General features: G+C 50.8%; 2 protein-coding genes across 2 annotated transcripts in view; one reads left to right on the forward strand and one right to left on the reverse strand.

Annotated features, from left to right (window-relative positions):
• DTX2 (deltex E3 ubiquitin ligase 2) overlaps positions 1-6,218 on the reverse strand; it is a 61,644-nt gene extending 55,426 nt beyond the window's left edge. The window contains 2 exon segments of the mRNA XM_030536842.1: positions 5,391-5,453; positions 6,130-6,218. The gene's annotated coding sequence lies outside the window, so the exon portion shown is untranslated.
• SSC4D (scavenger receptor cysteine rich family member with 4 domains) overlaps positions 4,784-15,590 on the forward strand; it is a 52,624-nt gene continuing 41,817 nt past the window's right edge. Inside the window, exon 1 of the mRNA XM_030537025.1 lies at positions 4,784-5,348. Coding sequence (XP_030392885.1) covers positions 5,253-5,348 — 96 coding nt within the window. The 5' untranslated portion in view covers positions 4,784-5,252. The remainder of the gene's footprint in view (positions 5,349-15,590) is intronic.

Here is a 15,590-nt window from a genome sequence, read left to right on the forward strand (position 1 = left end):
CCCTCAAGGATTGAAATCATAACTCTGGGATTAGCAGGCCAATGCTCAAACCACTGAGCTATCCCTCCCTCCGGGCGAGAAATGACCATAGCTCTTGCCTAGGAATCAGGAGACTCCGGTTCTATTCCCAGTTCTGCCACTGACCTCTAGTGTGACCCTGATCAACTCATTACCACTCTGTGCCTCTGTTTCCCCTTAGACTATAAGCTCCTTATTGTTTCTGTCCAACACCTAGCACAACAGGCAAACAGAACGAGTAGAATGATTAGCCAGAATGAGGGGTGAGAGATCCTGAGCAAAGAGGATAGAAGTGTTTTGTCAATTCTACGGTAGCATGTGTGTCTGCATTTCTCTTGGCCATCAGCGACACTCACCATGAGAGGTAGCAGCCAAAAGAAACTAAACTAAAACCTACCCACTAAAAATTCTGAAATCCCTTCATTTGAAAAATCATATTAAAGAAGGAAAATCCCTCTGAGGGAGGAAAATGAAATGAGATATGGAGTGAAACAGGTACCCCCAGGGGTGGGTAAACCTATTTCAGGCACAACCCTGTGTAGGAAATCTGAGCTGTATGTGTGTGTTCATTTGCATGCTCTCCACAGTGGCTCTGGGATGATTTTTTTGCCCACTTGCCAGGTAAAATTGAGCCCAGAGAGCCACCTGGTTTCACTTACGTCTCCGCTGGTAACTCAGAGGTGACATTTCATTTCCCCCAAATATAGGGCATGTCTGTATTGCAACCACAGGGTGAGCTCGCATCCTGAAGCAGTGAAACCGCTTCAGCATGGGCAGTACAGGCCCACCTGGACCACTGAGTAATAACTTGCAGGGCTGGCCAAGCTGAATCACGCATTGTCGTGACTTCACTGCTCCATTACCAGAGCTGTCTAGATTAGAACTAGCTTGGGTATGTCCATTCAAGCTGCAGTCACACCTTGTGATTATAGTATTGACATACCCATTGAAAGAATACCTCCTCTCCAGACCCAGGAGTGGAACTATGTCAGGGACTGCAGGTAACAGGCTCCAGTACCCATTACAATGAAGGGATCAGAATAGGAGGCTGCCCTCTCTGCTCTGGCAGCTGGATTCCAACACGCTTTTAAGAGGAGTTTGAAGCTCAACTCCCATTGGCAAGTGAGCCACCGTGCCCTTTAAATCACATCGGATAACGCTGTCTTCCACCATGGCACATGCCAATCCGAAGCTCAGGGAGACACAAGGGGGCTTTAACGAGACATGGCATGCCATAAGTGTGGATGCATCGGAAGAGATGAACATCGCATTGTTCGTATCCACTTGCATAAATACCACTAGGCATTTACAATCATCAGCCGATAATTCGCTACCCACAAGGTTCCTTTCAGAGCTAATCTCAGGCTGTAATATCAAAAGGGGTTTTTGAGGTAGAAATGCAGACCCACCTGAATGCTAGAGAAAGTATTATTAGCGAACGTGGAGAAGGAAATCAGACAGCCTGATGTAAGCGAGAACTGAACTGTACACTAGTTCTTCACGCTATGCAATGATAGCGCTTTCACAACAATTAAAAAATTTAAGACTGCACCCTGGCTCAAGGTCATCGGAATGACTTTCCAGCTCCAGAGCCTTTTCACGATCATCACGAATCTTTAGTATTTACAGAAGAGGCCTCGACCAAGCTCAGGAGACACTAAGGCTACACGTACTGCGAGCTGGGGTCTGAGTCCCGCGCTCATGTGCCCACTGTGACATTGCACCCCATATTCTTCATAGTGATATTATTATATGATGACGGCATAATTATGATGCATTTTGTACAAGGAGGTGTCATTGGAAATGTTGTGATTTTGCCAAATACAATTATGGTATTTGTGTGCATGTATCATTTTTGTATCTGAAGTTATGAATATTGACTCTGTACCTATATTTCACATGTAGTCACACCTGGGAAGTAATGGCTGCTATAACTCAGCAAGGTATGCCAGGGCCTGTGACCAGACTCCAGCTCGGATACCAGTGGTTTTCCAAAAACCGAGTTTGGGACAAAGGGTTCCTGCCATATGCTAAAGCTATACAAGGCAGAGAGTGACTTCACTGGTTGTTCTTCACTCCCCCACAACTGAACACCTTGAGAAGCTCCTAAAGAAAAAAACTTGGAACCGGGGTGGGAATCCCAAGTGCAACTTGTCCCTTAAGAATCAGCAAGCCTGTTTGTATCAGCCCGGGTGAGAATTTTCTAGTATCTTAGGCTTAGTTTGCGTTTTTGTTTATTTACTAGGGGATCTGCTGGGATCTGTTTGCTAGCCCTTATAATCATGGGAAATCTATCTTTCTGTAATTAATAAACTTATTTTATGTTTTCATCTAAACCAGTGAGTGTGAAGGAAGTGCTTGGGAATCTTATCTCAAGGGGCAGGGGCCTTTCCTCTCCACATTGAAGTGGAGGTGAACTGGATAATAAATTCATACTGGTGGGGTTTTGACCAGGGCAGGACGGTACAGGTCTGGGGACCTTAGCTGAGAAGCTGGTGGTTATTTTGGCAGTAGCCTCTCTATGGTTGGTTCATGCAGTGGCTGGACAGTTTGTGTGTTACTGCAGCTGCACGTGTCCCTACTTGTGTGTACGCTGGTGGAAGTGTAAGACCGGGAGCAGGTCTGCAGCTTGCCACGGTAGTGTGGACAGCAGCAGCGGAGCCACAGCGGAGTACATACTCATGGGTTTCGGTGTGTATACATAAGCAGGGGAATCACACCCCTAGCTCAGTGTAGACGTACTTAATACAAAGCGCTCCCCTCAGATCATACCAGTCCAGAGACCAGCCTGCAAAAGACTAAATTCTCTCAACTACTACTGAAGCCAAGGGGAGCTGAAAGCACTCAGCACCTCCCAGGATCAGACCCTTCATCAGGAAGGTTTGCACTCAAGAAACAACGTCAACTCAAAGCTGGCCAACACTTCAGATTCTGTATAAACATGTTTACACCAAACCCAAGAGACATGCAGCCATTCATTTCTTTCATTCTAGTGGAAAAGGGTTTTATACAGATATTTTAGGATGCTGCTCAAATGCAAAACAAGAAACAGTTGCTTTTGGGGGTGGGGTTTTCCACTGAGAGCCTGAAAGCGAAACTGAAGTTTCCACTTTTTGGTTTATATTATCTCAACAAATATTTATTTGCCCAGACTGAGAGAATCACAATAAACAATCAAACCAGCAAAAAGAAAATTAGATTTTCAACACTAGTTCAATTTTAGTAAACCAAGTGCTCTTCTTAACACGGGCCAGGAATTCTGACTGAAAATATTATTAAGTGGTCAGTGTCCTTTTAAAGAATCAAACTCAGAAACGACTATTTATATGGTAGACCCATATATAAATAGCACAGTTAGTGAGGAAGAGTGGGCTAGTGGTTACGGTACTACCCTAGGAATCTGGAGACGTGAAGGAATCCTACCCTAGGAATCTGGAGATGAGAATTCTCTTCTCTGCCACAGACTTCATGTATGACTCTGGGAGAGACCCCTCTGGTTCTGGTTCTCAGCGGTAACAGGGAATAACACAGGCCGTTGTGAGGATACACACAGTGAGCACCTCACTGTCCTCAGTTACTACAGCAATGGGTGGCCATGTAATATCACAGATATTGCCAGGAACAAGCGACAGTCTAAAGTCCAGAACCTACAACTGGACCCTTGTGGGTCCAAATGCAGGAGCAGGACCCAAGGGCCTCATCCAGTAAACAGTACCAGGCACAGTGTCCTCAGGGGGCTACTGGTAGCATTTGCAGGATCAGACCCCGAGGAAGAAAAGTCCTACAGTTAAGACGAGGGTAACATTTTCAAAAGTACTCATGTGACGTACAAGCCTAAGTCCCATTTTCAAAAGTCACCTGGGCATTTGGGACATGTCTACACAGCAAGCAGGATCCCACAGCAGCGAGTCTCAGAGCCCGGGTCTAGTTGTGTAGATGTTTGATACCTTTGAAGCTTAGGGAGTGGGGTGTTCAGAGCTGCCATGGGATCCTGCTTGCTGCGTAGAAGAACTCTAAGTGCCCTATTTCTCACTGAAACTAAGTGAGGGCAGGGGACTGGACTCGATGACCTCTCAAGGTCCCTTCCAGTCCTGGAATCTATGAAAATGGGCCTTTGGCACTTGAAAAGTTAACCCCAAATCAAAATTAATCTAACCCCTCATTTCTATAAAAGGCAGCTCCCACAGAACTTCCCTCTAAGTATCTAAGCAAACTGCTTTAAAAGATGCAAGATTAAAAAAAATATATCTCTAGGACCCAGACATTTCATAACTTTTGAGAATGAAAATAAATTGCTATCTTAAAGGGTCACCATCAGTTGAAAACCCCGGCATCCGTCTGAAAGTGCTTTCCCAAGGAACAAGCAAAGGCTGGGCTACACACCCAAGCTGCTCCGATTGAACTAAATGGATTTCTAAACAGATTTAGTTAAGTCGGCACAAACCCCTTGCAAGTTAAATTCATATCCGCCTTGCAATGTGGACTTCCGCTTATGAGGAGCTGATTGTGAGTTAGCTTGCAATGGAGATAAACTGATTTAGTTCAGCCAGTGGAATTTCTGGGCCAAATGTTACAATAGTGGAAGGATGAGACAACAGCCTCGCGTCCATTCATCAGTGTAGTTTACCCCAGCTCCAAGCAATGATATTCTGCACCAGCTCACATTGGACAGCTTTGCCCATCCATGGGGTTTGCACAGGTACAACTACAGGGACGCGGTAATCAGGACAAAGCCTCTCTCTATTTATACAGCTTTCACATTGACAGCACCTTGAGCACAGTCAGTTTCACGGTTGCCAGTCTAGTCAGTTTCCCCTGTTGTCTGTGGGGGTTTTGCACACAGCAGTGGGCGAGGGAGGGAGAAACATTTTAAAAAATAGGAACATGTGATTTTAAACCCACACACATTGGCAGGAGGACTTGGGCAGGTGTGAGATCTGAAACTATTACTCATTCTTTTAAAAGTGACTAGCTTTAATTGGTGTCACTGTACACTCCCGGGTTATAGTTATCTGCTACGAGCACCTGCCAGAGACCAGGGTCCTATCTGAGTGGAGACAGTCGATATCGAAAATGAAAGCAGTGATGTTGAACTGGACATGCACACTCTGCAAGGGGGAATAACACTGACAGACTGTTTGCAAAGCTGGGTGTGCCATGCTGGAGGAGGCTGCGGGTGGAAGACACCCACAGCCCTCTAGGGAGGGGGATAGAGAGGGGTACACCAGGGCTCCATGCCCCTGGAACTGGACAAGCCCTCTCAGAGCCAAGCAGATGGTGTGACGGGAGCGGGGGAAGCGGGAAGAAGATCTCCAGAACACACAGAGGCTGTAAGTGAAGTGCCCACCCAGAGTAATGAGACGTGACCAGACCTGCGGAGTGGTTCAGGTGCTAGGCGCAGACAGATCTCCTGAGTCGCAGAGACGCACGTCTCACTAGAGAAGGGAAGAAAGGAAGGGATCAGTTACCTCCCTCCAAATCACCACGGGAACCCCAAGTTACTCCACTCATCATCTCCCTGCCCTCCCAGAGACACCCCCAAGGACCAGACCTCAGACCAGACCAGACCTGACCCCCACCCTCCTACTTACCCCCCACAGGTCAGACCCCCCCAGTCACCCCCTGCCCTCCTACCTACCCCCCCCAGGGGTCAGACTCCTCTGTCACCCCCCTGCCCTCCTACCTCCCCCCCCCCCGAGTCAGACTCCTCTGTCACTCCCCTGCCCTCCTACCTACCCCCCCCGGGGTCAGACCCCCCCTTGTCATTCCCCTGCCCTCCTATCTACGCCCCCAAGGGTCAGACCCCCCCAGTCACTCCCCTGCCCTCCTACCTACTCCCCCCAGGGGTCAGACCCCCCCAGTCACTCCCCTGCCCTCCTACCTACCCCCCCGGGTCAGACCCCCCTTGTCACTCCCCTGCCCTCCTACCTACATCCCAGGGGTCAGACCCCACTACATTAATCACCTCCCTGCCCTCCTACCTCCCTCCCCGCAGGGTCAGACCCCACTCCATCAATCACCCCCCTGCCCTCCTACCCCCCCCAGCGGGTGCCAGACCCCCAGGCACCCCGCTCCTGCCCCGCCCGTTCAGAGGCCCGGGGCGCCCCTCACCGTCACTCCGGCTCCGCTCCGGCCGGCGCTCGGCAGGAGCAGCGAGAGCTACCGGGGGCAGCGCCTTCCTTCCCAGCCGAGACAGCGGGCCCAGCGCGCATGCGCGCTCCACGCGGGGCACCCTGGGACTTGTAGTCCGGGGCGGCGATCGGCATTCCTGCACGTTCTGCCTTTGGTTCGCTCTGCCCCAGGAGCAGCGGGGCCACCTGCCCGGGGGTGGGATCCCCCAGTCCAGTCCCGCCGCAGCTTGGGGGGGTTTATTGGGGCTCCCCCAACTCCCCACTGCCACAGCTTTGGGGGGCTTTATGAGGGCTCCCCCACTCCATCCCACCCGCAGTCTGGGGGATTTTGTTGGGAGTCCCCCCACTTCCCTAGTTTTGGGGCCTTAAGGTGCAACACCCAACCTCCCCCTATAGTTTCTTTGGGGCCTTACTGGGGCTCCCGCAGCCCAATTGGCACCTTCTAGGCCTTTGAACCCCCCCCCATTCACACACATGCTGTCCCCCCCAGTTCATTGGCTGATCCTTCTTGGAATCCACATGTGCAGGGCGTTTGCTGACAAAACCATCCCTGCCCAAGTGGGAGGCGGTTCAAAGCCCCTCTCAGGCAAGCGCACAGCCAGGCCCCACACACTCTCTCCTGGTTGCTGCCTTACATAAGCGGGACCCAGTTCTCAGACACCCCTTCCTGTGCTTGGGACAGGCAGGTGCCCAGTATCGCTGACCCCAGCTGCTCCAAAGCCATAAACCACCACCCCCCTCCAAATCATAAGATTGGCTTAAAAATCATGAGACTTGGGTATATTTCTTTGCCTTCAGGTCACACACTGGTCCTGTTTTCAAGCTTTTCTCTGCACCCAGGAAGGCTAGCTGATTTAAATGTCAGCTGAGATTCTCACATAATCACATGACTCTGGCTGCTGGGGCTTTAAGAAACACCACAAATATTATGAGACTCATAGCCTTCCAGCCGCTCTAACTTACCTCTCTTCCCATGGCTCCTTATCTGGGAAGCAGAGATAGTTGCAGCGTAATGCTTTAAGGCTACATGTCTATACTGCACAGGGGCAACTTTTGTCTACTTCCAGGCACCCTTATGCCATTCCATTTCCCTTCTGCTCAATTATCACAGCTCTGCTCCTTCTCATATCCTTTTCTCTCTTAGTGCAACAGCTGCCTCCTCTGCATCTCCTGCCTCCTGGAATAGCCTCCCTGGATTCCCCCAGCTCGTAAACTCATCATCTGGTTTCAAATCTTCTTTGAGTCTCTTCTCTTTCCTTGTCTGCACCTCTTACTGGCACAAGGAGAGGGAAATGACATCTATCCTAAAGCTCTTTCAGAGAGAGGTGGGATAAAAGCTGCTACGCAAAATGTTATCAGATTCTATTGTCTTATCAAGGCCTATCGGAAACAACCTGTTACAGAGACAGCTAGTGAGTCTGGAAAATGGGATTAAAGATGGGTGTTTTATGATCTGGGGCTTCCCGCACAGAAAATCTAGTTTAAAAAAAAATTGTAATTGGTCGTCAGTCACTTGGTGTTTTACAGAAGATTTACTTATGCAGATTAACCCCCAATCCCTGTTAAATTGTCTGCACTGCTTAGCTCTTTAGCCCTCTGACATCAAACAGGCTTAACAGGACTGAATGAGAACCAGGGGCACCTCCAACGCCAATATCTGATGAACACTAATCGTTACATTTTTGCCTGCGGGTGATAAAGGCAGGATTATGGAAGCGGCACAAAGGAAGAGAATCACCTAGAGGATTAAAGAATCTTTCTGTTCCCTGCCTTGTAGACAACAGTGGCAGAGAGAGAAAAAGATTTGTGTCTGCAAAGGAAAAATTGGAAAAGCAGAGGGGTGGAGTGTGTCAGTTTTCTCCCCTGCAAAATTCAGGGTCAGCTATAAAAGACTAAATAAAGTATTTTGCAGAGAACAGTCCTGCAGGGGTAGCGGGGGGAGCAGTGGACAACATGACTTTGCTCGTTCCCCCTTCTGAGTCTTTGGTAGGTTTTTATTATGATGCCTTTTGTTGAAATCTGCTTCTTGCATGTGACTGGAGAGATACCAGTGCTGTTGCTTAGCAATTGATTTATAGCGCTGGTGCTCTTCTATGCTTTTGAACTGCTTTGGTTTTGCTTTTCTTTGGAATTAGTGAGGCTCGGATTCTGATCTCAGGAACAGGGGAGGAGGTTTTTTAAATGTTTTACAGATTCACCAAGTGTGCACATGTGTCTGCAAGTTTACAAAACATTTGGAAAAGTTTGCAAGATAAAGAACATAAAAATGGCAATACTGGGTCTGACCAATGGTCCATCTAGCCCAGTATCCTGTCTCTGAGGTTGGCCAGTGCCAGATGCAACGGAGGGAATGAACAGAACAGGGCAATTTTCAGGTGACCCATTCCTTGTCGTCCAGTCCCAGCTTCTGTCAGTCAGAGGTTTAGGGACACCTAGAGCATGGGGCAGCTGACCATCTTGGCCAAAAGCTACTGATGGATCTTTTTTTGAACCCAGTTTTACTTTTGGTCTTCACAGCATCCCCTGGCAGTGAGTTCCACAGGTTGACTGTGTGTTGTGTGAAGAAATACTTCCTTATGTTTGTTCTAAACCCCCGGCTTCTTAATTTGAGTGGGTGACCTTTGGTTCTTGTGTTATGTAAAGGAATAAATAACGCTTCCCTCTTAACTTTCTCCACGTCATTCATGATTGTGTAGACCATTATCATATCTTCCCCCTTAGCCGTCTCTTTTCTAAGCTAAGCAGTTCCCGTCTTATTAATCTCTCCTCATACAGAAGTTGTTCCATACCCCTAATCATTTTTGTTGCCCTTCTCTGTATCTTTTCCAATTCTAATATGTCTTTTTGGAGATAGGGCGATCAGAACTGCACACAGTATTCCAAGTGTGGGCAGTGAGGGGTCAGAGGAGGTGTATAAACACCGCACAGGGTACAGGTTCAGATTCATACCACGGCATTATTGTGCAGGCTTTAAGAGGCTGCATGGGGCAGAGCCAGAATAATAAGGAGGCTGTCGGTCAAAACTGAGGTGCATTGGTTGAGCTGTGTGTCTAGGACAGTTGGGTGTGACTGGAATAAAAGGCTCAGCATTGAGGTGCATTGGCAGAGCTAGGTAAGGGGGTTCTGGACTAAAAAGCCCCAGGTGATCAGGACCAGCTCCAGCGTTTTTGCCGCCCCAAGCAGTGGGAGGGGGAAAAAAAAAGCAGCTATCAGCAGCACTTCAGTGGCAGCTCCAACACCGCCTCTGAGAGGGACTGAGGGACCCGCCGCTGAATTGCCGCCAAAGAGCCGGAGGTGCTGACCCTTTCCGTTGGCCGCCCCAAGCACCTGCTTCCTTTGCTGGTGCCTGGAGCCGGCCCTATGGGTGATGTTACAGATGGAGATGGAGAGATCTGGTCTTAGCAGATCTGGGTGCAGGGCTATGAAAGATCAGACTAAAGGTGCATTGGCTGGGTTATTAGAAGACTTTGAGGGCTTGTCTACACTTAACATGCTACAGCGGTACCTCTGTAATGACACTACCATTGGTGTAGGCACTCCAGCTCCCCGAGAGGTGATACTGACCTAGCGCTGTCTACACCGGGGGTTAGGTTAGATTAACTGCGTCACTCAGGGATATGGATTTTTCATAACCCTGAGTGATGATGTTTACCAACCTAAATTCCTAGTGTAGACCAGGCCTGAGTCAGACCAACAGAGAAGTTCTGTGATGCAGTCAAAGCTGGTTGTGGTCCATCAAGGAGGACAGCTCCTCTTCATGTCAAAGTGGATTTTGTACAGACAACGTATCCATCCACCGTGTCCGTAGTATTAACATTTTGCTGGCTGCCGGTCCTAAATGTATTACTGTAGCCACTTGCTGATGTGAAACAACAGTCAATGCCCTCAACAGACCTTCTACTTTGTCAAGTTTTAGCAAAGCCACACCATTAACTACAATTTGAATACAGGGCCCAATGGAATGAATGTCTGTTCAGATCTAACTGACTAACTTCATATCCCTGCAATAGCTGGGACCAAGAAACAGGACCATTAGAAGTTGACACTGTTACAAGAGATGGGCTTAAGGAAAAGGGCTCAAAACATGACCGAAATTTAAGAGGTATCTTTTTAAACTGTTGGCAGCATGTCAAATATTGGCGAGAGTTTTCTATCTGATAGGAGACATTATTATCAACTACGAACTCCTAGGGTTAATGTGCCGCTAGCCCTGCCATCGTGACCGGTTGCACAGGGGCAAACGCAGTGGGGCCTGGGCACACCCCCTTGGCACCAGCTGGCATGGCAGTGGCTCCATCCCCCCCGGTGCCCCTCGGGAGTTAACTTGGATGCTAGGGCAGAGATGGGCAAGGGGCAGCAGCTTGGATCTTCACTAGCTCTCTGTGGAAATGGGGCTTTTAAAGGTCTGTGGGTGCTCAGCGATGGGTGGCCGTGGAGGTACCATGGAGATGCGGATGAATGCAGGCCTGTGCTGATGCATCCGAGATGGGAGGCTACACATCTCCCCTAGGCTGGCCGTGCCAGAGGCTGGCACAGGCTAGTGCAGTTTTAGGGGACGCTCTAACTTTCACTCCGCTGTGGCAGCACCTGTGGGGCTGTTCCAGCCCTGCCGAATAGAAGGGCTGCCGAAGGGTCCCCAGAATGCCCCCTATGTCGAGGGGCCTCCTTGGCGGGGCCCTGCTGTGCTGCATCTTTGAATGATCCCCAGCCTGCCAGGTGGGAAGGGACCCTCGCTGCTCCCTGCCCCCTTCCAACCCATGGTGTGCAGTTTCTACGCTCCCACCCGAGATCACAGTCTGGCGGCCATGTAGGTCGGTAGCACGGCTTGCTTGGCATTCCCCGGAGCCCCCTCCAGGCAGCCCCTTTTCAACAAGGCATCCTTGGGCTGCTCTTTCTCCCTGGGCCAAGGTGGCTTCTGCAGCAGGAAGCAGATTACCAGGGACAAACAAAGGTGATTTTGTTTAGGAAGGGGATGGGCTCCTTTGACTGAGATGCTTGTGAGTGCAGCTGTCTGCCAGCACCATTTCATGGGCACGTTACAGAGCTGGCAGCTGCTGCTCCAGCCTTCCTCTCCTCTGCCCTTGTCCTTCCGTCAGCATTTACTAGAACACAAAGTTTTCTGAAAACAGGTAAACAATGGAAATGAATCTATTCACAAATATCTAATAAAAGCCCCCTCAGCTGCACTGGGCAGTGCTTGGTAAACCAGAATGGGGGGTGGGAATTGATGGCTTCACACCGCCTTTCTGCTCCCTTCCCCTCCATCATGGAGCTGCTGGGAGATATATCAGTTCTTGGCATAAGTTAGAGCAGTCTCAGCGCTGCTCTAGCTTGCATCAGGAAATAATGGTTCCTAAGGAGCTATTCAGCTGGCCAGGATTGACAGAGTGCATCATGCTACACCCTTGTCCCTTCCACTCCTGGAACACGCCCTGTGCCAACTGAGGATTGTCCTGCACTTGGGAATCAGCAGCAGCTGCCAAAGGGGACTTAAGAAGGACAGAGTTTGGCTGTCTGGGTGGAGTGTCGTCGTGCAGAGGCAGAATAACTAGCCCTGGCCCTGATCCTGTTCTCGCATGAATGCAGTGAAAGGAGAACTGGGCCTCATCTTTCCAGGCAGGAAAAGCGAAAGGGACAGAAAGGAAAAGATGGGGTTAAAGGGACTGGAAAACTATCCCAAGTGAAAAAGGAGCTCAAAGAACATCAGTCCTTTACTCCATATGGCGCCGGGCCATTCACACTGCTAAGGAACCACAACTCAGATACAGACCCTAAGTCCTTACTCTGTGACACCCTCTGAGATCAGTGTTACCTGGGCATCAGAGCCAGCCTGCTGCAGTGGGAACCCCAGCAGGGAAGCTGGTGCCTGGTCCAGGTGTCCTCCTCCCCCAGTCTTAGTGGTTCTGGCTGGTTCCTGAGCTGGAGACTCTGGGGTAACTCCACTGTGCCTGTAGGCAGGACCGGCGCTAGGGTTTTGAGAGCCCTAGGCGGACGGCAATTTCACCACCCCGCGTGCTGGTCCCGCGGCTCCGGTGGAGCTGCCGCAGTGGTGCCTGCGGAGGGTCCGGTGCTCCGCGGCTCCGGTGGAGCTGCCGCAGTGGTGTCTGCGGGAGGTCCACTGGAGCCGCGCGAGCAGCCGACCTGCCGCAGGCATGACTGCGGCAGCTCCACGGGAGCTGCCTGCCGCCCCCTCTGGACACCCTGGACTGCCGGCTGCTGCAGCGGTGCCCTGACCCATGGTCAGTGCGCCTCCATAGCAGCCGGTAGCCCAGGGTTTCCCTGGACCAGGGAACCCCCACCCCTGGGCTGCCAGCTGCCGTGGCGGAGCCCTGACCCAGGGGACACCCTGGGCTGCCAGCTGCCGCGGAGGCGCCCTGACCCAGGGGACACCCTGGGCTATGGGCTGCCACGGAGGCGCCCTGACCCAGGGGACACCCTGGGCTATGGGCTGCCGCGGAGGCGCCCTGACCCAGGGGACACCCTGGGCTGCGGGCTGCCGCGGAGGCGCCCTGACCCAGGGGACACCCTGGGCTGCTGGCTGCCGCGTCAGCACCCTGACCCAGGGGACACACTGGGCTGCCGGCTGCCGCGGAGGCGCCCTGACCCAGGGGACACACTGGGCTGCCGGCTGCCGTGGAGGCGCCCTGACCTGGGGGACACCCTGGGCTGCCGACTGCCGCTCGCAGCTCAGACTCCCTCTCTTGTCCAAGCAGCAGCGGCTGCTCAACCATTAAAAAAAAAAATGGGGGGCGCTTTTTGGCACCCTCAAATCTCGGCGCCCTAGGCAACTGCCTAGTCCACCTAAATGGTTGCACCGGCCTTGCCTGTAGGTGTCTGGTCCCCATGGTTCTTGCCACCAGTGATGGCGACTTTGCTGTGGCCACCTGCCTTACTAGCTAAAGGCCTGAACCAAGCCTCTGCCCTGCTACAATGCCCCCAGGCTCTGGAGTGGGGTTGAAATCTGCATTCAAAGTATGTAGGTCAGGCCCCTCTCTGCTGTCCACTAACTAATTCATACAATGGCAGCTGTCAGAGGGGAGCTGGCTCAGCCTTGGTTGGAACCAGGGATGGCTCTGAGCCATTGACCAGAGCCAGACAATCCCCCCTTAACAGCAGCCCCCTTCCAGTCTGCTCTGCTGCAGGCCTCTCCAAACTGCATACAACAGCAAGAAATAAACTCTGAAACGCCTGATCACTGAGCTCAGCAAACAGAGCTCATTAGGATACTTCGGTAAGCGTCCTCCCCACTCAGCAAAAACCTGCCTGGTTCTTAATATTGCACTGTCCCTTCGCTATAAATCACCATGCTATTTCCCGGTAGCTTTGCAGCCAGAGCTCGCTCTCTCCTGCTCCTCGTTCCTCATTGTGGGGATTGCCCGTGTAGAAGACCCCTCAAGACAGCAGCCCTGGGTCCCATTCACACCACTAGGGGAGTGGTCTGCTGGGGCTGCCAGAGGAAACAGTGGGGTGCTCCGTTCCCTAGTCTGTTGTGCTGGACGTGAGAATGGCCTTGATTAGTCAGCAGAATCCTGGCCAGGCCAGAGACTTCTCTTGCTGTGTGAGCGCCCTGAATATTAGCAGAGTCCTTGCGATTCCCTAGCCAGCAGGTTCCAACAAGTGAGGGTCTTTCTCTAGTCCAGCGAACAGAACACATTTATCCCACCTGGAATCCACAGTGTTGCTGACGAAGCTGCTGATCGTGCTCTCCTGAGCGTGCAAGGATAGAGATGGGGCTGTTCACTGGTTCCCAGACCAGCTTTGGTGCATGGCCCAGTGTTGCCAAGCAAGGAGAAACCGATACTATGGAAGTAAAGAGATTAAAAATAGCACAGTCTTGATTCACTGTGAAATTCCCCCCAATAGTTTATATGATCAACAGTCTAGTGTCCAGGGCTTCTTCGGGTTGCTGGATTGACCCCTGAATTCTGGATTTAAGGTGAGTTGGTGTGGGGTGTTCAAACTTGGGATTTGGATCTCGATCCAGTTTTGATGTAGACTATTTATAGCCCTGACGCCTCCCAGCAAAGGACCAGGATGGCCAGGAGTGTAGCAAAGTTGAGGCAAACTAGACCTAAGAATGCAATGCTCTTGTGTGTGTGAGCTGCCTAATTAAAACTCCGATTTTACTGGGAAAGAACGGTTAAATGCCTAATTGCTAATTACTGAGTCCAGAGATGAAAGTCATAACAGATGGTTAACAGTGCAATTAGTGACACATATTCGGCTTGAAAACAAAACAAAGGAGTTTAAAGAGAGAACTCTAGGGGATGGCTTCTGTGTCACTGAAGACAGTGGCAAAATTCCCACGGACTGCAATGGGGCTAGGAGCAGACCCTGTGTTCACAGCCCGTACTCAGGATTTGCTAGTTAGATACTGGTCAGTTTGGGTTCATAACATCCCCCAGATCTTGGGCCTCTCCTGTCCTTTAAGGATCCGTATTTCAGAGTGTGCACAGAGCAGGTACTGCAGATATTCTGCCTCTTTCTCAGAACGTCCGATCCCACCTTCCTCACTGCTCAGGAATTGGCCCTTTGGCTTCTTGACAAGAATGGACCAAATTCAGCCCTGGTGTAAAGCTGCGCATCTCTCAGTGCAGCTAATGGGAATCGTTCCTCTGTAGCAGCTCATGCTGACAAAAGTGCAAGGCATGTAGGGACCAGTCATTGGAGCGTTGCTGGCAGGAGCATGCTTGGCTGAGGATACCTTCCATGCAGGACACACGTTTCGTGTGTTGGCATCATCCATGCGTGATCCTTGCACATTGCACAGATACATGGACAGGGCTGGACGTGACCCATTATCTGTAACACGATCACAACAGTGTTGTTTGTAAAGCTTTTTCTCTGGCCCCTGCCCCATCTCCCACCCCAGCAAAGTGCTCAGGAAGTGCTGTAGGAATTCAAAGATTATATATAAAATGAAAAATAAGCACACTGGGCTCATTAAAGAAGGGCCCCAAAAATGAATCCACCAGCAATGCTCTGGGAAATAAATGGGTTTTCAATAGAACTGGTTGGAAAATACCAGGGGTTCTCTAAACCCTACAGACTTTTTTTAAAAAAAAATTTGAATCCTGGCCAATTTCAGCTGAAAACTGAAATATTTTGATTTGGCAGTTCTGCCACGGTGCCTCATATTCCCATTTTCCTCTACAGCCTAGTTAGACTACATCACCCATGATGCACCATGGTGTTCCCTCTTGGACAGTGGGGGTGATGCATCATGGGAGTCACTGGGTGGGTGCATCATGGGAGATGTAGTCTTGCTGGTGTCCTTCTTTAATGGGGCCAGTGTGCCCCCATCCTCACCCCTGGCATGACCATTATGGCAGAGTTTACAAGGCCCTTGGAGGACAACCTGTCTTCCACAGTCCCTGCACCAGGGGAATCCTCCCCCAGCTGGAACGGAGACTTTTAGGGCTCCTTCATTCCCGCTTTGTC

The sequence above is a fragment of the Gopherus evgoodei genome, chromosome 17 (assembly GCF_007399415.2).
Source record: "Gopherus evgoodei ecotype Sinaloan lineage chromosome 17, rGopEvg1_v1.p, whole genome shotgun sequence".
NCBI classification, from domain to species: Eukaryota; Metazoa; Chordata; order Testudines; family Testudinidae; genus Gopherus; species Gopherus evgoodei.